This window comes from Pelodiscus sinensis, chromosome 1 (genome assembly GCF_049634645.1).
Source record: "Pelodiscus sinensis isolate JC-2024 chromosome 1, ASM4963464v1, whole genome shotgun sequence".
Lineage (NCBI taxonomy): Eukaryota > Metazoa > Chordata > Testudines > Trionychidae > Pelodiscus > Pelodiscus sinensis.
The window spans coordinates 134449488-134470126 of record NC_134711.1 but is presented as its reverse complement, the minus strand read 5'-3'; the positions used below and the strand labels follow the sequence as shown (position 1 = coordinate 134470126).

The window sequence follows — 20639 nt, the reverse complement described above, 5'->3', positions numbered from 1 at the left end:
CTGATGTTGTTCTGAAATAACATAGTCGGCGTCTGCACTACAAGCCTTTATTTCAACATAATGTCGAAAAACTGTCAAGTTAGAGGACTGCTTACTCTGACTCTTGCAACCATCATTTTACGAGGAGTAAGGAAATCGGAGAAAGAGTGCTGTAAATCGAACTTCCCTCTGTGTAGACAGTGCCAAAAAGCCAAAATAAGCTAATTCAACTTGAGCTATACAATTGACATAGCTGACGTTATATAGCTTATGTGGGCTTTAGCCCTGCTGTGTAGACATGCCCTTAGATATCTACAGAGATATCAGAGTTCATGTAGCAGGTTCTGAGCAGTACTGGCAAGTTTGGTAATTTGAAAGTCCCTCTGGAACACGTCCATAGCTGGGATGGGTCATTCCGTCCTTTGTTCAGAGCTTCCTTTGGTGAACAGTTACTCCACAGACAAGCTGAGCTGGGAAGAAGATTAAATGGAGAAGATGAAGCTACTTTCTATATTCTTTTACTGCCTGGCTTGTACGTTCTTTCTTCCAAACACAAGTTCATAGCTGAAGGCACAGAAAAGACTTAGAGCTCTCAGGCCACAGGCAGATCCTCCATGTCTTGCTGACTCATAAGGTGTATTCACTGGATCCTTTCCATGGGTTCATTGTACTGCACATGAGCCTTTATGAGACATCAAACGGGATAGGCAGTGCTGATGCTAAGCTGTCTGGGGGTGTCAACCAGATGCACAGCTCAAGTCAGAAGTACGGATGTACCATATCTGTCTATATTCGATCTGTGAATCTGTCTCTCCATCTGTGAGTCTGTTTGTTGAAGGACTCCTCCTCAACGGTAAGAGCTACGAAAAAATTCCATATACTGCTTCTGGGCTTGTTCAACAGTGGGCTTTTTTGTAAATGTGTAACCGCTCCCCACAACAGTTCATGTGGGGACATGGCTGGCTGTTTCCCTTTGGCAGGGAGCGTGGGGAAATTGCACAGTTTGCCACATTTCTCACTCTGGGGGTATGTCTACACTACAAAGTTAGTTCGAACTAACGGACGTTAGTTTGAACTAACTTTCATAGGCGCTACACTAGCGCTCCGTTAGTTCAAATTTAATTCGAACAAACGGAGCGCTTAGTTCGAACTAGGTAATCCTCATTCCACGAGGATTAAGCCTAGTTCGAACTAGCTAGTTCGAATAAAGGGGTGTGTAGCCCCTTAATTCGAGCTAGTGGGAGGCTAGCCCTCCCCAGGTTTCCCTGGTGGCCACTCTGGCCAACATCAGGGAAACTCTACTGCCCCCCTCCCCGCCCCGGACCCCTTAAAGGGGCACGGGCTGGCTACAGTGCCCGTGCCAGGTGCTAGCCTGCCAGCACCCAGCCAGCAGACCTTGCACCTGGCACGGCTCGAGCCACCCACCCGATGCCCCCCAGCCCTCCCCCTCTTCCCGGGACCAGGCTGGTGGCTCCCGGGAGCTTGCCCGGGACCGCAAGAGGCGGGCACCTGCTTGGGCTAGTGCAGAAATCGTGGACATCGTCCACAATCTTCGCACTAGGCACAGGAAAGTGGCCGGCTTGGGCAGGAGAGCTGCCAGCCTGGCCACCCAGGAGCAGGTGTGCAAGAGAATCAAGTGGGTCCACTGAGACCCCCGACCCTGAGCCCTGAGCTTACAATGGCCGTCCTGGGTCAGACCAAAAGTCCATCTAGCCCAGTAGCCTGTCTGCCGACAGCGGCCAACCCTAGGGACCCTAGAGGGGATGGACCGAAGACAGTGACCAAGCCATTTGTATCGTGCCATCCCTCTCCAGCCTTCCACAAACCTTGGGCAGGGACACCACTCCTACCCCCTGGCTAATAGCACTCCATGGACCCAACCTCCATGACTTGATCTCACTTCCCTTTAAACTCTGTTCCAGTTCTAGCCTTCACAGCCTCCTGCAGCAAGGAGTTCCACACGTTGACTCTTTGCTTTGTGAAGAACAACTTTCTGTTACTAGTTTGAAGCCTGCTACCCATTCCTTTCCTTTGGTGTCCTCTAGTCCTTCTTTATGGGAACTAATGAAGAACTTTTCTGTATGCACCCTCTCCACCCAACTCCTGCTTTTAGAGACCTCTATCTTGTCCCCCCTCCGTCTCCTCTTTTCTAAGCTGAAAAGTCCCAGTCTCTTTAGCCTCTCTTCATATGGGATCTGTTCACAACCCCTGATTATTTTAGTAGCCCTCCCCTCTCTGAGCCTCTCTCTTCCCCTTTCCCACCTCCTTTTCCCAGTCTCCCCCAGTTTTGTTCAATAAAGACAGATTCCATTTTGGAAGACACGTTATCTTTATTTTGTACATCAATAAGAAGTGGGGCTAGGGAAGGGTAAGTGGAAGGAGGTGAGGGAGGAATGGGGTACGAGCCCCCGATGGGGAGGACTGGGCTGGCTCTGCGGGCTTCTGGGGGTGGAAGCTCTCCTGCAGCCCCCCAATTGCCCCCTCTCCTCAGATGGCAGCCTGCAGCAAGTGCAGCCGGGCTGATGGCTGAGTGGTGTGATGTGCCCAGTGTGGGCACTCCGGGCAATCCAAGTCAGGACTGCTTTGCAAGTGGGGCACCCCTGAGAACTGTGTCTGTGGTGGGGGTCGGGACCCTTTAAGCACAGCCCTCGGCTAGCCTGAGACAGCATCCCCACACTCTAAGTCCTCCTCTGATGCCCTGCCGGCACTGCTTCCGGCCATCCTTAACCCCGGTTCAGGGTCCACTTAATGTGGACATGCTAGTTCGAATTAGCAAAACGCTAATTCAAACTAGTTTTTTAGTGTAGATCAATTGGCTCGAATTAGCTTAGTTCGAATTAACTAATTCGAACTAAGTTAGTTTGAATTAACATTGTAGTGTAGACATACCGTGGCTGGGGAGTGTAGGGGGCAGATGAATGTGGACCTGCCTCACATGGGGATCATGCTCCCCGCCCCAGCTGTGCCCACTGGACCTGCAGCAGCCAGCGAGAGGTGCATTTCATCTGTCCCTGAGCTGCTGCGGTGAGAGATGGCTGGGGATGTCCTTTCTCTCTAATGCAACCTGGTACTGAACTCTTCAATCCACAACCACGCCCCAGAGCAATGATTGAAATGAAGCAGGAGCCTTTTCATTTTATTTTCCAAAAACCAAAAATTATTTGAGTTAAGAACCTCAGTCACGCCAGGTAAATCCTCTAGTACATTTGTAACTCCCAAAACATGGGTGATAGAAACATCTCAGCGAGATTTTCTTACTTTGTTGTCATAACATTTTCACAGCTATCTGGCTCATCAAATTCCTTGAACATTTATAATATTGGTACAAATTATATTACAAACCATCCTCCCTATTCCACACAGCATCACACCCTGTGTTATTTCTAGTGTACAGCAGTGAATGATACTCAGTGTGTTTTCTGTCTGCTAGGCCCAGGTCTCTCTGGGGCGCTGCGGCTGCTGAGTGGAGATGGCCGGTGTGACGGCAGAGTGGAGATTTCCCTCCGAGGTGTGTGGAGCCGGGTGCTGGATGACCAGTGGGACATGAATGATGCCAGCGTGGTCTGCAGGCAGCTCCAGTGCGGAGCTGCTGAGAGAGCTTATAACCCCCCTTCGTCTGAGCAAGAGACGGGGCCCGTGGGGCTGAGAAGGGTCCAGTGTGCAGGGAACGAGACGTGTCTGACCGGCTGTGACAACTCCACATCTGAGCTGGCCCAGGCAGGAATTGCCGAGGACGTCGGTGTCATTTGCTCGGGTGAGTCGTTTCCTGATCTCACACACGTGCTCTGGGCAGCAGGGCGACAAGCACTAACCGCTGGGATCTGTCCCACAGGGAGCAGGCGGATCAGGCTGGCGAATGGGCCGGGTCGCTGTGCCGGGAGAGTGGAGATTTATTACAATGGCACCTGGGGGACAGTCTGTGACGATTCCTGGGACCTGCCAGACGCCGATGTCGTTTGCAAACAGCTGGGATGTGGACACGCCCTCAATGCAACTGTCTCTGCTCATTACGGGCAAGGGTCCGGGCAGATCTGGCTGGACGATGTGAAGTGCTCTGGGAACGAATCCGATCTCTGGGCCTGTCCTTTCGCACCCTGGGGCCAGCACAACTGCAGACACAAGGAGGACGCGGGAGTTCTCTGCTCAGGTCTGGTCTGGGAGCGCTCCCGGGAGCCTGGTTACCAGGGACTGTGAGGAGACAGCTGGGAATGGTAGAAACTCTCTCGCCGTCTCTGTGTCTCTCCAACCTACCTACTGGGATCATGATTAGAAAGTCTCCATTTCCCATGAGTTCTCGTTGCATTTGTGTCCCCCAGGAGGGGCAGTTACAGCTATCGCTGGACTATCTGTGCGTGTAACGGCCGTGAAGGGGGCACTGTCCAGATGTGCCCTTTGCCTTTCTAATGGGCATGTGGGGGCCAGACGAGTCTCTGATTCTTGCAGTGACTCTTGCAGGCACTGGCCTGTGCAGAACAATGCCTGGGGCTGTTCATGGTTATGGGGATTTCACTCTTCTCACCCCTGTTATGTTCAGAATCAGACCATTTAAATTGCATGTCTGTGCGTTTCTTCTAGAGTTCACAGACCTGCGGCTGGTGAGTGGCAGTGACTGTGCCGGGCGGCTGGAGGTTTTCTACAATGGGACGTGGGGCAGCGTTTGCTCCAATCAAATGTCTACAGTTACTGCATCAATCATCTGCAAGCAGCTGAACTGTGGGGACGGAGGGTATACAGAGACAGACCCTGAGTATGGAGAAGGTTCTGGTCCCACATGGCTGGACCATGTTACATGCCGTGAGCAGCACAGCTCCCTTTGGCAGTGCCCCTCCCGCCCGTGGGAACAGCAGTCGTGTGATGACCGTGCGGAAGAGACCCACATCACTTGCCCTGGTAATTCGGACACGCTCTGCGTGGACACGCACCCTCTGCACGTATGACACAAGGGAAGAGCTCGAAGCAGTTTTGCACGTCTTCACTTTTCAGCACGGACACTTTCACACTCACAGCGCCTGGTGAAGTGGGTTTGAGTTTAGTTTCAGCAGTGACAGGCGCCGTGTCACCGACCATCCCAGGAATAAGAATACAGCTCGTGGGAAAGCAACAGGGGTGATAGTTAGTGAAAGGCGCTGGGTGGCACAGAGCAGTCACCTAGGGTATGTCTACACTACAAAGTTAGTTCGAACTAACTTTCATAGGCGCTACACTAGCACTCAGTTAGTTAGAATTTAATTCGAACTAGCGGAGTGCTTAGTTCGAACTAGGTAAACCTCATTCCACGAGGATTAAGCCTAGTTCGAATTTACTAGTTCGAATTAAGGGCTGTGTAGACCCTTAATTCAAACTAGTGGGAGGCTAGCCCTCCCCAGGTTTCCCTGGTGGCCACTCTGGCCAACACCAGGGAAACTCTATTGCCCCCATCCCGGCCCCGGACCCCTTAAAGGGGCATGGGCTGGCTATGGTGCCCGTGCCAGGTGCAAGCCTGCCAGCACCCAGCTAGCAGACCCTGCACCTGGCACGGCTCGAGCCAGCCACCCGATGCCCTCCAGCCCTTCCCCTCTTCCCGGGACCAGGCTGGCGGCTCCCGGGAGCTTGCCCGGGACCACAAGAGGCGGGTGCCCGCCTGGGCTAGTGCAGACATCGTGGACCTCGTCCACGATCTTCGCACTAGGCACAGGAAAGTGGCCAGCTAGGGCAGGAGAGCTGCCAGCCTGGCCACCCAGGAGCAGGTGTGCAAGAGAATCAAGGGGGTCCACTGAGACCCCCGACCCTGAACCCTGAGCTTACAATGGACGTCCTGGGTCAGACCAAAGGTCCATCTAGCCCAGTAGCCTGTCTGCCGACAGCGGCCAACCCTAGGGACCCTGGAGGGGATGGACCAAAGACAGTGACCAAGTCATTTGTCTCGTGCCATCCCTCTCTAGCCTTCCACAAACCTTGGGCAGGGACACCACTCCTACCCCCTGGCTAATAGCACTCCATGGACCCAACCTCCATGACTTGATCTCACTTCCCTTTAAACTCTGTTCCAGTTCTAGCCTTCACAGCCTCCTGCAGCAAGGAGTTCCACACGTTGACTCTTTGCTTTGTGAAGAACAACTTTCTGTTACTAGTTTGAAGCCTGCTACCCATTCCTTTCCTTTGGTGTCCTCTAGTCCTTCTTTATGGGAACTAATGAAGAACTTTTCTGTATGCACCCTCTCCACCCAACTCCTGCTTTTAGAGACCTCTATCCTGTCCCCCCTCCATCTCCTCTTTTCTAAGCTGAAAAGTCCCAGTCTCTTTAGCCTCTCTTCATATGGGACGTGTTCACAACCCCTGATTATTTTAGTAGCCCTCCCCTCTCTGAGCCTCTCTCTTCCCCTTTCCCACCTCCTTTTCCCAGTCTCCCCCAGTTTTGTTCAATAAAGACAGATTCCATTTTGGAAGACACGTTATCTTTATTTTGTACATCAATAAGAAGTGGGGCTAGGGAAGGGTAAGTGGAAGGAGGTGAGGGAGGAATGGGGCACGAGCCCCCGATGGGGAGGACTGGGCTGGCTCTGCGGGTTTCTGGGGGTGGAAGCTCTCCTGCTGCCCCCCAAATTCCCCCTCTCCCCAGATGGCAGCCTGCGGCAAGTGCAGCCGGTCTGATGGCCGAGTGCTGTGATGTGCCCAGTGTGGGTAGTCCGGTCACTCCAAGCCAGGACTGTTTTGCAAGCGGGGCACCCCTGAGAACTGTCTGTCCAGGGTGGGGGTTGGGACCCTTTAAGCACAGCCCTCGGCTAGCCTAAGACAGCAACTCCACGCTCTAAGTTCTCCTCTGATGCCCTGCCGGCACTGCTTCCGGCCATCCTTAACCCCGGTTCAGGGCCCACTCTATGTGGACATGCTAGTTTGAATTAGCAAAACGCTAATTCGAACTAGTTTTTTAGTGTAGATCCGTTAGCTCGAATTAGCTTAGTTAGAATTAACTAATTCGAACTAAGTTAGTTCGAATTAGCGCTGTAGTGTAGACATACCCCTAGGGCAGCTCACGAATGCCTTTGTGGAAATCTGTGTGGCTGCCCGTGTGGGGTGAACAGTCAGAAAGGGGCCCAGTGCCAGTGACCAGGACATGGTGGTTGTGGGGAGTGGTTAGAACAGGAGCGGGGAGACAGAACTGGAGAGATGAGTCACAGGGAAATTGGGAGGCCAGAACCATTTGGAAGTCAGGAACTGGAGCCAAAGGAAGGACTGAGTTACCTGGAGCGAAGCTAGAGGGGGTGAGTCTGGGGCCAAGGAAAGAGCAGGGCTGGGATGAAGGTGGAAACACGAAGTATTTCAGCTGTGAGCAGTTGTTGAATGGCTGCCGTGGCTGCTGGGCTTGCCCCTTGCTACCCATGAGATAGGATGGTCAGTCAGGCCCTTTGACAGGCCAGCTGCCCTTAGTAGGGTGCCTGGAGATGGGCTCTGCTATAGTGTCTGCATTCTGCCAGCCAGGCTGTGAGTAGTCCCCAAACAGATGTCTGGTGCTACGTCTAGACTGCAGGCTTCTAAAAAACAGCATCTACACATCAAATATGATTACTATGGACAAATGGCCACCAGAGAACCTGTGCTTTTTCCTATTTCGTTGTCTTTTGAAACAACTCCCTCTTCCCCATCCACACATGCCTTTTTGTGAAAGAGCTCTTTGGGAAAAAGGCTTCTTCCTCGTAGAATGAGGATTACCAATGCAAGGAAAACCCCTCTCTTCGTTCAATTTTTTTCAAAAGACTGCAATAGCAGTGTGGACATAACTCAAGTGTTGCTGGAAAAACAGACCTTTTTCTGAAAAAAACTCTGCAGTGTCTGTGCTCAAGTGTGGAGATAGTTTGTTTCAGATTGACAGTTCCATGATGACCCCAGTTCTGACCCTGCTCTTGCTTTTCCCCACATCCCCACAATACCCTGGGTGAATTCCAACTGGCAATTGGCTTCCACCTTCCAACGTTGGAAGGGGCAGGAGTGACTGTCCATTGGAAGGCTGGAACAGACTCAGACATCCAACAACAGTCACACCAGCTGGGAGCTGCTTAGAGATTTCAACAGCTGAGGGAGGAGAGAGGCTGAGTAACAAATCCATTAGCTAGAAAAAAAGTAAAGTGTAGATTTAAGTTTATAAATTTGTTGAATGTGGGGGATTTAATGTTCAGATCCACCCTGATTACTCCTACATCACTCGTGCTCCTCAGTATATTCACTGCATCCTTTGCTCTCTGCAGAGAAAAAGAAGAAGTCGCCCCTGTTTGCCGAATGCCCGAACTCAACGAGCTGCACAGGTATCTCTGCCTCTCCCTGTCCCCTCTTGCTCCCTGAGGGTTCCCCGCTGTGCCAGTAACATGGGAGGTTTCTGCATTTCCAGACCGGGACATGCTGCGCCTTGTGGGAGGAGAGAGCAATTGCTCGGGCCGAGTGGAGGTTTGGTACCGTGGCTCCTGGGGCACAGTCTGTGATGACTCCTGGGACCTGGCGGACGCTAAGGTGACGTGTAAACAACTGGGCTGTGGAGTGGCCGTGTCTGCCCCGGGCGAGGCTGCATTCGGCGAGGGGACTGGTCCCATCTGGGTGGAGACGCTGGATTGCAGAGGGACAGAGTCATCCCTCTGGGACTGTCGGTCCAAGCCCTGGGGTGACAGCAACTGTGGCCATAAGGAAGATGCTGCTGTGAGTTGCTCAGGTGAGTGGCAGCCGACGTCTCTGTGACATGCTGTGAGGTTCAGGGAGGAGGATGGACCCAACTGCCCCCTTGCTCACGGATTGGGCCCTTCCTCTCCTGTGTGCTGGAGCATCATGGCTGCCGTGGGTGGAACCTTTGTGGGTTGGGCTGGCTCAGGCATTGGCCCAGGGAGCTGGTTTGTTACCAGTGTCTCAGCACAGGGGCACCGGGGCCCTAACTCCCCGGCGTGCAGGCGCCGCGCTGCTGGGGGCGTCTGTGGGAAAGAGAACAGGTGATGTCTGGACACCCCGGGGACTTGCTCCCCCAGGCAACAAGCACATTCCCCTCCCCCGCCGCCAGACTCCAACTCTGCTCCCTTTCCCTACGCAGGTGTGACAGTGACAGCAGGTCCACTGGCTGGAGCAGGTAACACCCCACCTCTTCCCACAGGAGTCGCAGCGCCCGGGGGCCAGGGCTGCAGGGGGGGAGGTGAAGCTGAAGACTGAGGCCCAGGGCTCCTGCCCAGGCCTGTGAAATCGAAGGGCCGGGGACACCGGGGTGGGAGCTGCAGGCCCCGCAGGGCTAAAGGTCTCATGTCAGACGATTGCAGCTGAGAGGTCAGGACCCATGACTGAAATAGCAGCCTGGTGCCCTGAAGTTAGAGTCACTGTGGGTATGTCTACACTACCCTCCTAGTTCGAACTAGGAGGGTAATGTATGCATAGCGCACTTGCAAATGAAGCCCGGGATTTGAATTTCCCGGGCTTCATTTGCATAAGCGGGGAGCCGCCATTTTTAAAACCCCGCTGGTTCGAACCCCGTGCAGCGCGGCTACATGGGGCTCGAACTAGGTAGTTCTAACTAGGCTTCCTATTCCGAACTACCGGTACACCTCGTGAAATGAGGAGGAAGCCTAGTTCGAACTACCTAGTTCGTGCCCCAGGGTTTTAAAAATGGCGGCTCCCCGCTTATTCAAATGAAGCCCGGGAAATTCAAATCCCGGGCTTCATTAGCAAGTGCGGTATGCCTACATTACCCTCCTAGTTCGAACTAGCGGGGTAGTGTAGACATACCCTGTGTGTCAGGTTCCAAACTAGGGACCCTGGGGAGCAGAGGGGAATTGGGAGCTGGAGGGAATAGTTGGGGACCTGAAAGGGGAGAGTTGGTATAGTCAGGCAGTTCTGGGGCAGGGGTGGGAGGGGCAGCACTGGGGGTGGCACTGGCAGGGAGCTGGAAGGAGTATTTGAGAGTAGGTGCAGGGGGTACCTCCATGTTTACTCTCAAGGTGGGGGGTAGGACAGTTGGGGTGCAGGCCCAGGGCACAGCGCTGGCCTGTCAGTCCCTTCCTGTGGATCTCCTCCCTCTCCAGAGCTGGGATGGGGAGCTCAGGTGTCCAGGACCCAGCAGCTGCAGGGAAGAAAGCAGTGAGCTGTGGCTGCAGGGGAGGGACCAACCCAGACATGGAGGCAGCTGGCTCTCACCTGGAGTCTGCTCTCAGAATTCGGACTTTTCCTCCTCTTTGGAGAATCTTCCTGGTGAGAGGATCAAAAAAGATTCCTGTCCAGGGAAATCCAGATGTGTGGTGACTCTGCCTGAAGCTTGGGGCTGGACATTGAGTGACTGGGGAGTTCTCCCCCTCCCCCCGCCCAACAACTCTCACCGACCTGTCTCTCCCTGTGGCCTTTTCCTTTCCATCCAGCTCCCTCGCGCCGCCCTGCGACCGACAGTGGGACATTCACGGTGCCCGTGGTCATCTGCATTATCCTGGGGGCCCTGCTCTGCCTGGTCTTAATCATCCTGGGTGCGCAGGTGCAAAGTGCCAGGGCCCAGCGCAGAGGTGGGTCCTGATGGTGTCACTGTGTGAAATGCCCCGCAAGAGATGCAGCTGAGGGAAAGGGGCACTGGCTGTAATGAAATGCTAAACTGTGTCCTGTTGTTGAGCCAGAGCAGTTAATTTCAGTATAAATTGTGCAGCCATTTATTTTAGTGCCTCTCAGCCATAGCTGTCAGGCCAGTAAGGGAGCTCATTGTGAACACACCTGTCTGGGAAGGAAGCTCTGGAGCCAATTTATACCTAGTAGAGAAACTTCCCTTCCTAAAACCGCCCTGCAGAAGGTGAACATGAGTTGTTGTTTGAAGTTCAGCAGTGCTAGAGGAAAACAAAACCAGAAGGGAAACAGCAGCAGCAGTTGCTGACAGAAGAAATAGTAACAAAGGAGTGATAAAAGGAGTAAATTCCAGCCATAAGTAAAAGCCTTCGGGTATGTCTACACTACCCCGCTAGTTCGAACTAGGAGGGTAATGTAGGCATACCGCAATTGCAAATGAAGCCCGGGATTTGAATTTCCCGGGCTTCATTTGCATAAGCGGGGAGCCGCCATTTTTAAAACCCCGCTGGTTCGAACCCCGTGCCGCGCGGCTACACGGGGCACGAACTAGGTAGTTCGGACTAGGCTCCACGAGGTGTACCAATAGTTCAGAATAGGAAGCCTAGTCCGAACTACCTAGTTCGAGCCCCATGTAGCCGCGCTGCACGGGGTTCGAACCAGCGGGGTTTTAAAAATGGCGGCTCCCCGCTTATGCAAATGAAGCCCGGGAAATTCAAATCCCGGGCTTCATTTGCAAGTGCGGTATGCCTACATTACCCCGCTAGTTCGAACTAGGAGGGTGGTGTAGACATACCCTTACAGCCTACATGCAAAATATATTGACAAATTCACATTCCAAGAGACATGGAATACCCAAACAAAGGTTCATGGTATAATAAATGCAGGAAACATGGACATTTTCCTATTGTTTGCCACATTAAAGTAATCAGGAACTTGATTCATGTTGCAATCAAGAGTGATTGTTTCTAGGGTTGATCAAGTGTGAAGATACAGAGCTCGCCTGGGGTGTGAAACGGAACATTCAGAGAAACACTCTTGACTTCAAAATTGATTTAGCAGCAGATGTTTATTCACAAGAACCATGGTGGCTCTGACTCACCCTGACGGCATTCGGAATTGCACCAGCAAGTTCACCCCAGACACCATGTACAAGGACAAACACTTTGCATTCAGAGGGCATGTGATCGAAGGATCAAAGACCAACAACTTTCCACTGCAGCCAAAGTGACCATTGTGACAAAGTGGAAAAATGAAGAGTATTTGGTGACACAGGATTAATGTCAGTGAAATAGCCATTGGAGCAAACCCCAAAGGGACATAGACCCTGTCACCAGGGCATTGAAACAGAGCAGGAGGAATGTGCTGGAGGGGCGACTCCTGTATTGGCAATGGGTCAGGGTGGGAGCCATTGCAGACTTACACCTTGTGCCTCAGAAAGAAGAACCAACAGAGCAATCCCTGCAGCTGGAAGATGCAGAACAAAACGGCAATAATACCCGTGGTTTCCAAAGGGGCCGCAGCCAGGCCTTGTCACCAATGTCTAGCCAGATGACCAAGTTGTTGCGTTGGGTCAAGTAACCAGAAAAGCGACATGACTGAGAAATGCTTAACAGGCCGGTGCACCCTGAGCTACAAAGGCAGCACAACAGGAGGGTGGGACCAGCCTCTTCCTCAGGGAGGGGTGCTGATCTGGGCTAGACAGAAGATTATGGGTCACATGACAGGAGGGGCAGATCCGCTAGGTCAAGGGAGGCTCAGGGACCCCTGGTGCTGCTGTAGCTGTCGGGTTGCAGGACTTTGGGAGGGAAGCTTTTATGTATCCTGCCAGTGCAGGTTGTGGAACGCCTGAGGAGGCGTGTGATTGGTAAATCCTGCCTGCTCGCCCCCCCAGGGATCTGTGTGGGGCAGAGTGACGCTCCTTCCAGGGGATGGTCTCCCAGAGACGTGGGCTTTCTGCGAGCCGCATGGTGCGTGGGAGCAGAGCGGGGGCTGCAGCTAGCGCAAGGCTCTTGGCAGGGCCCAGGGAAATGATACAAAAGGATGAAGGAGATAAAAAATCTTGTCAGACAGTAACAGGCTAAGATTCCCATTGCCAAGGTGCTGCACACGTGAGCCGGCTGTTCCCCACACAGGCTCTGGCAGTACAAGCACAAGTGCCACTTTGTTGGTCGGTGAAGGCCCCAGACTGGACAGCAGTGATTTGGGTGGTATTCGGGGGAAAGGGAGAGAGGCACATTTATCAGGGGACCAGTCAGGGCGAATGTCAAGGGAAGGTCAATGCCAGTGAAACAGTCAATAGAATAAACCCCAAACAGAGCACTGAATCTAGACTGGACAGACCAGTAGGAATGTGCCGGAGGGACTAGTCCTGCATTGGCACCGGGGCAAAGGGGAGGTCTGGATGGTCTCAGAGGGTTTCCCAGCTCTGGGTTCTCTGACCCTGTGCAAACCCGGCCCTTTGTTTCCAGGCTCCAGAAGATCCTCAGACCCTTTCTCTGAGGCGGTGTATGAGGAGATTGACTATGACCTGATGAGGAAGGTGCAGCTGTTCGGTCGCTCAGGTCTGTGCGCGTCATTTCTAGCAGGGGGCAGACCTCCAGGCCCTTTGCAGACTGAAACCCCAACCCAGAGCTAAATCTCCTCAGACTTCAACCCTGTGAGTCTGGGATGGCTGCTGGCCCTGGCTCTGTGGGGAGACCAGCAGTGACTGGACTCAAACGCAGGCGATTCCTCCTCAGCAGAGCCTGCTTGTGTCCAGCATGGAGCCTGGGAAGGTCACTAGTTATGGGCCAGGAACGTGTCCTCCCGCTCCTTCCTTTCTGACTCAGTGCCCGTCAGTTGGGAGGCTGGTGCTCTGGTTAGCAACTTATGTGGCTGTCTGAGCACGGCCAGTGCCTCTTCCCCGGGCTGACACCCTCCCTGGCCTCTTTGCTAATGTGGGGGTTGGTCTTAGTCAGAGTGTTTTGTGTCGGGGCCACTGACCCGCAGAGAAATCTGTTGGGTGCCACACACAAGTGAGAAGCAGGGGGGTGGGGTGGGGGGAGGAGCTCCCGGGGTGGGGCTGGGGGAGGAAGCCAGAATCAGGCCAGCCAGGGAAGGCTTCCAGACCTTGGGTTCCCCACCCCGTCTTAGGATCGGCCTCCCACGCTGAGAGGGCCGAGGCCCAATCTGGCCTCAGAGCAGGACAGGGGGACCATTAGCTCACCAAAGACGCACACATGTGACTGGGAGTGAAAACCTGCCCCAGCTAGTTTCCAAGGGTCCCAAGGAGACCAGTGGAAGGCAGCAGGCCCATGTTAAAGGACTCGGTCAGCCCTTCCCTCACGTCATGGGCAGTAGGGGGTCCCTCAGCATTTTCCCAGTTTCACTTAATCCAGGCCAAAGCAACAGGTCCCGTGACAAAGGGGTTTCACTCTTGAAAAGTCTGAGCCAGCCTCTTGCCACTCAGAGTCGCTGTGAATTCAGCATCTTCTCTGGAAGGAGCAACACAGCGAGACCATAAATCCTGCTCCAGGACCTGGCTCTGTTGGCCACTGGCCAGCGCAGCAGCTCTCACTGTGGTAACATCCTGCTTCCCGTCCCTGCAGGCTCCTATTCTGATGAGTCCGTGAGGAAGCTGCCGTATTACACCGGGGACAGCGAGGGGGAAAACGATGCTGGATCAGAGCAAGGTACCAGGGGAAAGGGACACATCAGAGACAGGCCCCACTTCTGTGAGGAGAATTGAATTTACACCTATTTCTGTCCCAGCTTCGGATGTAAATGTGAGATCAATCCTGCCCCCTTCTCTGTGTGGCTCATGGTGCTCTCCCCTAGGGGAGGAGCTGCAGGGAACTGGGCAGGGAAATATTTACCTGGCATGGAAGACTCTGACGTTCATAGCTGGTCTCTGCCACTAACCAGGCCCTGATCTGTGCCCCGTGATCTTAGCTGCCTCACGAGCTTCACTCCCTCATGCCTCCCTGGCATGAGCATGGAGCCCAAGTCACAATCTAGCCTCTCTGAACAAATCAGGTGGGTTCACAACAGTCAGTGCTGGTGCAGCAGCCGGGATCTTCCATTGAGCCCGTGGTTAGCTCAGTACCAGCACAGACCCTGCTCCCAGCGAGGGGCATGCCAAGGTGAGTATTGGGTGCAGCGGTGCAGGGCTGCGCCCTGGTTATTTGGGAGGAAATGAAGCTGGCAGAATCCCTATCTCACAAGACGTCCATGATGCTCCCTTTTCTCTAGGATTCCCCTGGGACTTCTCCTACAGAGCCCATGAGAGACAGGCAAAGTCCAAGGCAACCGATGCTTGATGGAGTCCTAAAGCTGGCTGGGGAAAGGGGAGTGTGCAGGAGATGCTCAGTGTGGGGCTTGTTGTTACAGAGGGAGCTTCCCCTGCAGGGTCCCAGCTGCATTATGATAACGTGGGGGAACCAGCATCGAGCAACATCCCCCGGACTCCGGACAGTCAAGGTGAGCAGTAAATCTACCTCCTGAAGCCAAAGTCCCCCTTGGCTACTGCTGCTCCCCCTACCCTTTGTTTTCTAGTCTGCCCTTTAGTCCTGAGCTCAGGGCTCAAACAGCTAAATTGAGGTGCCAATACACACTACTCCCTCATTCTCCACACCTGCACCTCTTCTCATTCCCATTCATTCCCCTCTTTATTTAAGAGATCCCTGCTCTCCCTGCAGGTGCCCCAGGAGACAGCTATGACGATGCCAGAGAAGCTTCTGATGCTGATGATGACCCTAGTTTCAGAGCAAGTGCCCAGGGAGTCACAGAGGCCTATGGGGACAGTGAAAGGGCCAGGTGCTCACAGACTGGTGAGTAGGGATGGACAATATTGCTGATTTTCATGGTGTTTGACAATGACATTTCCTACTCCCCCCCCCCAAAATAATCTCAGGTCCCCGAGTTTAACCTAAAAATTCAGAAACCAGAGGCCAACAAAGAACAAAGAAACAGCATTTATTTAGAAGAACCCTTCTTGTTTTTTAGGGTGCATTTACACTGCACCATTATTCCAGAATAATGGCTGTTATTTGGGAAAAACAATAGTAGCATCTGCACAGCAATTGCGTTATTTTGAGGGCTTTTTCAAATGTTGGCAAATCTCATTCCAGGAGGAATGATGCCTCCTCCTACTAATCTTTTTCAGAAGACGGGGGTGTGAGGATGCTCCACTGCTGCGATCATGAAATAGCCCCTCCTCGGGGCCATTCTAAGTGATTGGGCAACAAAATGGCAAATGAAGTTTAATGTAGATAAGTGTAAAGTAATGCATGTTGGAATATGGGGGGATATGATAGAGGTATATAAAATCATGAGTGGTGTGGAGAGGGTGAATAAAGAAAAGTTATTCATAAGTTCCCATAATATAAGGACTAGAGGACACCAAATGAAATTAATGGGCAGCAGGTTTAAAACTAATAAGCAAAAGTTCTTCTTCACACAGCGCATAGTCAACCTATGGAACTCCTTGCCAGAGGAGGCTGTGAAGGCTAGAACTATAACAGCGTTTAAAGAGAAGCTAGATAAATTCATGAAGGTTAGGTCTATAAAAGGCTATTAGCCATGGGGTAGGAATGGTGTACCTTGCCTCTCTGTCAGAGGCTGGAGATGGATGGCATGAGACAAATCGCTTGATCATTGTCTTCAGTCACCCGCTCTGGGGCACCTGGTGCTGGCCACTGTCGGTAGACAGGCTACTGGGCTAGATGGACCTTTGGTCTGACCCAGTATGGCCGTTCTTATGTTCTTATTCCTCCCCAGTGTCTCTTGGGACTCTACATCGAGACAGAGCGTCTACATTAGGAGAGCCTGCCTCAAATTGATTTTGAGGCTTCCCTGTAGTGTGGATGTGCTATTTAGAAATAAGCTGTTCCAGGAGATCTCTTCCAGAATAGCTGTTTATGAAAAAAGTTTGCAATGCAAATATCCCTTAGATAAACTGGGGCTCAGGGGCTGATTTTGGAACACTTGGGGTTGGCGATGCTGGAAATGTGTTTCCCAGTGACTGTACTTCTGGAACAGTCTTTCTCTGGGAATGGAGCTGTTGAAGTAAGGAAGAACTCTGACCAAAACAAATTCTGTGAGGAGTCTCTTCTCTCTATGAGAAGATTTCGCCCCACTTCTCCTGCCCCAGGCAGGTCTCAGCACAGGGACTCTATCCCACGTGCTCCCTGTGTGGGTCAGAGCATCACACTTGTCAGGGGCCCACTCAGCGGAAGGGGGGTCACTCCCAGCCTGCGCTGTGTGGCCCACCCGTTCTGTGAGTGCGCGAGGGGGGGGGGGAGGAGGGACACACTGGCTGTAACAGGCCCCCCTTGCTACTTTCAGCCTGGAGTCTGCGCTCGCCCAGACGCAAAGGGGCCTCTGAGGTGAAGAGCGACGCCCCGGCCCCGGCTCCTGGTGACGCGGGCTATGACGATGTTGGAGACGGTGTCTCTGGAACAGCCACATAGGAACAGCTGAGCCCAGAGCAAAGCTCCTGTGAGCATGTAACTGCTGTAGGATTAGACTCTGCCTCCCCCACATGTTCATGGGCCAACGGGCATCAGACAGACCCTGCCTGGAACTGCTTCAATCCGCTTTTTTATCGCAATTTTGTATAATCCAAGGAGCAGAGCGACTGAGCAGGGTCTGTGATTTCCTCTGTAACTTCCCATCGCTCAGCGTCGCGGGGCCTTTGCTGCCTTTTTCTTCCTAACACGGCTCCACTGGGAACTTTTGCTCTTTCTCATTAAAGCCTTTTGGAAGGTCTGTTGCTTTCCTTGGACTGGGTAATTGGTGTGAGCAGGTTGTGGGGAAGCTGCTCTCCTGTCCCCTGCTCTGCGTGAGCTGCCTTGGCCGGGACAAATGCTGGGGGGGGCGTGGGAGCTGCTCTGCTTTCATTGGATGCTGATCCCCTCCTGGCTGGGCTGCTCGCTCCGATCTGCCATCAGCTTCCGGCGCCCTGCACTCTGGTTTGGGGGCTTGGCCTGAACATCATGGCTGGGTGCAGGGTGCTGCCCAGAAATGACTCTGCTCCTTCCCTCAGCAAAGACCTTTGAGGGGCGGGGCTGACCAGGCAGGGGATGTGACAGTTCTCAGGTCTGTTACTTTTGTCAAAAATGTGAATTGAAAAGAAAAAAAGGGGGAAAATTCCAACAAACGTTCATCTTCTCCCAGCTCTGGTCTTGGGCAACTGCTCATCCTCCCTGCAGAAGAGCATGTGTGTGCTCGTCTGCTAGGCCCGGCTCTGTTAGGCCAGGGGGGAAGAGTGTGACACAACAGATGTGTTGGTCTGCGCCACTCTCAAGATTTACTTTCACTGCATGAATAAGAGCACTCTCCCCCCCCCCCCCCCTACAGCTCAGGGAGTTTGGGTACAGACTAGGCCAGGGGTAGGGGTGAGGATGGACAAGAAGATGAGAAGTGCAGGTTCTGGGAAGGTGTTTAAGGGCAGCAGGGGTTGGGGGTGTGGTACTTATCAGGGCAGCCCCTCTGGCAGCAGCCCCTAGGTGGAGGTGAGGGATCTCTGTGTACTGCTGCCCACAGAGACATCCCCACAGCTTCCCATTGGCCACAGAGCACTTGGGATGGGGTAGCATGCAGACACACACAGCGCACCAGGAGCCACAGGGATGTGCTGGCAGTTGCACGTAATAAGTAGTCAGGAAGCCACTCTGGCCCTGCTGCACTGTGGATGGTGGCAGCAGAGGCCCCTTTAAATTGCCTAGGGGATGCACAGGGGTGGCAGGCAGGCCTGAGGGAAAGACCCAGCCCCAAGCTTTGCTGGAGCAGGGCCCGTGGGCAGGACCATTCCTTGTGCCTGGGCACCCTGGGCCCATAGAACTCACTGTCCTTGTTCAGGCAGGGATAATAAAGCCCCCGATGTTCCCCTCAGCTGCCGGACATGCAGAAACCACAGCACCTGGCAACTCATCAGCACGAGACGGACTCGCTCCAGCACTGCCAGAGCCAGGCAGAAAGTGGCTGCTCCCTCTTCCCTCATTTCCCCCATCCAGTGTCACTTCTCATCAGGGATGTGTGAACTACAAGGCCTAAGAACACTGTTGGAATCAGCCTATGAGCATTGAGAGGGTTCAGGTTTGGGGGTTGCTTTTGCAGGCCCACAATTCTTTATTCATCATGCCAGAGTGGGGAACAGCCTTGACACCCACAGAGGTAATGCCCAAGGTTCCCTCTAAGGGTATGTCTACACTACCCCCCTAGTTCGAACTAGGGGGGGTAATGTAGTCATACGGAGTTGCAAATGAAGCCCAGGATTTGAATTTCCCGGGCTTCATTTGCATAAAGCCGGCCGGCGCCATTTTTAAATGCCAGCTAGGTCGGTCCCCGTGCTGTGCGGCTACACGCGGCACGGACTAGCTAGTTCAGATTAGGCTTCCTAATCCGAACTAGCTGTACACCTCGTTCCACAGCTGGGCAGGACTCTTTAAGCAGTTGCAGGGCTGTGCCACTGGGCACTTAGAGAGGACCTTGGGTATTAACTCTGTGGGTATCAAGGCTGATCCGCACTCTGGTACGATGAATACAGAAGTGGGGGCCTGCAAAAGCAACCCCAAAACCTGATCTCTACTGGCTTGGTACAAATACTCCCCCCAAAATCCTAATACCCAGATTTTGGAGAATAAAAACCTCTGCCGCCACCCAAGTAATGGTGAGAAAACCAGGGAAGAGATCACTTGGGAAATCTCCTCCCTAAAAACCCCCAGGGGTACTTCAAGCTCTTTTCCACAAAGAGCTTTGAAAAGAAAAGAGAAAATACACCCTAGTCAGAGGCATGCAGATCCCACAGACAGATTTTCCAGGACACAGAAATGAACCAATGCCAGGTTAAGTTTAAAAAAGAAATAACATTTATCATCAAACAATACAACCATTGCTAGCATGATGACTAGATGGAAAAAGTCACCAGTGAATACACTCATTCATTGGGGGACCCCCATGGGCTCAGGCCTCCATTTTCAATGCAAACCCAATTTTCCCTTCCATTTCATTCCCTAACTGGACTAACCCCACACAACACACCGGGTCCCAGAATTAAATATCTGCTTGATACTGGCCACCAACCAGACATTGATACATTGACCAATATTTGTTGCACCTGAAGATATAGCCATCTTTCTCTCCAACTTATAGTCTGTTTATCCTATCCATACTTTTTAATTTTCCGGCAATACTATGTGTCAGCCGACGGTCAGGGCAGTGTGTGTGTGTATGTTTCCGAGAAAAGGTTTAATGTCCGTGTCTTTACTGCTAGGACCGGGGCCCTGTCGCAGAGGGTGGCCAGCAGGCCAACAGACACCCCATTATATAGGAAGAGCTTATTACACCTTAGATTTCAGCTGCTAGAACACAGGGGTTCCTTCGCAGCGGGCAGCCTAGGGAAGGCTGAAAAGTGCCCCAACGGATCTGTCACCTGGGAGTGACACAGATCCAAACGCCCAAGCTCTTCCTATGCCTGTCCCTTTATGACCGGCTGAAGTTCTTTTAAATTGTGCTTGGTTCTATTAAAGCAACTGAAGGAGTCAGGTTAAAGCTTAAACAGTTACAGGTTTATTAAAAGACTTATAAAAGCATATGGTTACAATGGCTATTGCTCTATTTCTTAAATGCTAGCAAATATATATATATATATATATATATATATATATATATATATATATATATATATATATATATATATATGTCTTAACAATGATTACAGGAAAAAGGTAAAGATAGAAAATAGAAATAATGGTACCAAGTGACAGCTTAATCTTTAAAGAGCTCTAACACTACGTATATATATACTTAAACAAACGACCGCATCCAGGTACAATTTTTACCCCTTTCTGTGCCTCTCGACTCCAGCGTGTCAGGCCAGGGCCGGTCTCTCAATTCCTAGGAAAGACGAATACAAGGTGGGCGTCCCCTTGGAACCTCGGGAGATCAAACACCAAACCCGACCAGCAGATAGATGGTAGATTGACACTCAGAGAAAATGTGCTGCTGGACCCATCTATATACTCCTGGGGGACCGTATCCTCTTTCTTATCTAAGATGCCAAATTCTACTGGTCCGTTTTGTGCCGCGAGTTCTTACAAGCAAGTTTCAAGTTAATTTACACTTGCAAGAGAGAT

At 52.4% G+C, this 20639-nt stretch overlaps 1 protein-coding gene across 1 annotated transcript in view; it reads left to right on the top strand.

Annotated features, from left to right (window-relative positions):
* Nucleotides 1-17258, top strand: part of LOC112547505 (antigen WC1.1-like) — a 142373-nt gene extending 125115 nt beyond the window's left edge. The window contains exons 10-16 of the mRNA XM_075902503.1: nt 9026-9061; nt 10335-10472; nt 12993-13085; nt 14112-14195; nt 14893-14982; nt 15201-15332; nt 16849-17258. Of these exons, the coding sequence (XP_075758618.1) occupies nt 9026-9061; nt 10335-10472; nt 12993-13085; nt 14112-14195; nt 14893-14982; nt 15201-15332; nt 16849-16973 (698 nt within the window). The 3' untranslated portion in view covers nt 16974-17258. The remainder of the gene's footprint in view (nt 1-9025; nt 9062-10334; nt 10473-12992; nt 13086-14111; nt 14196-14892; nt 14983-15200; nt 15333-16848) is intronic.
* Nucleotides 17259-20639: the final 3381 nt, after the last annotated feature.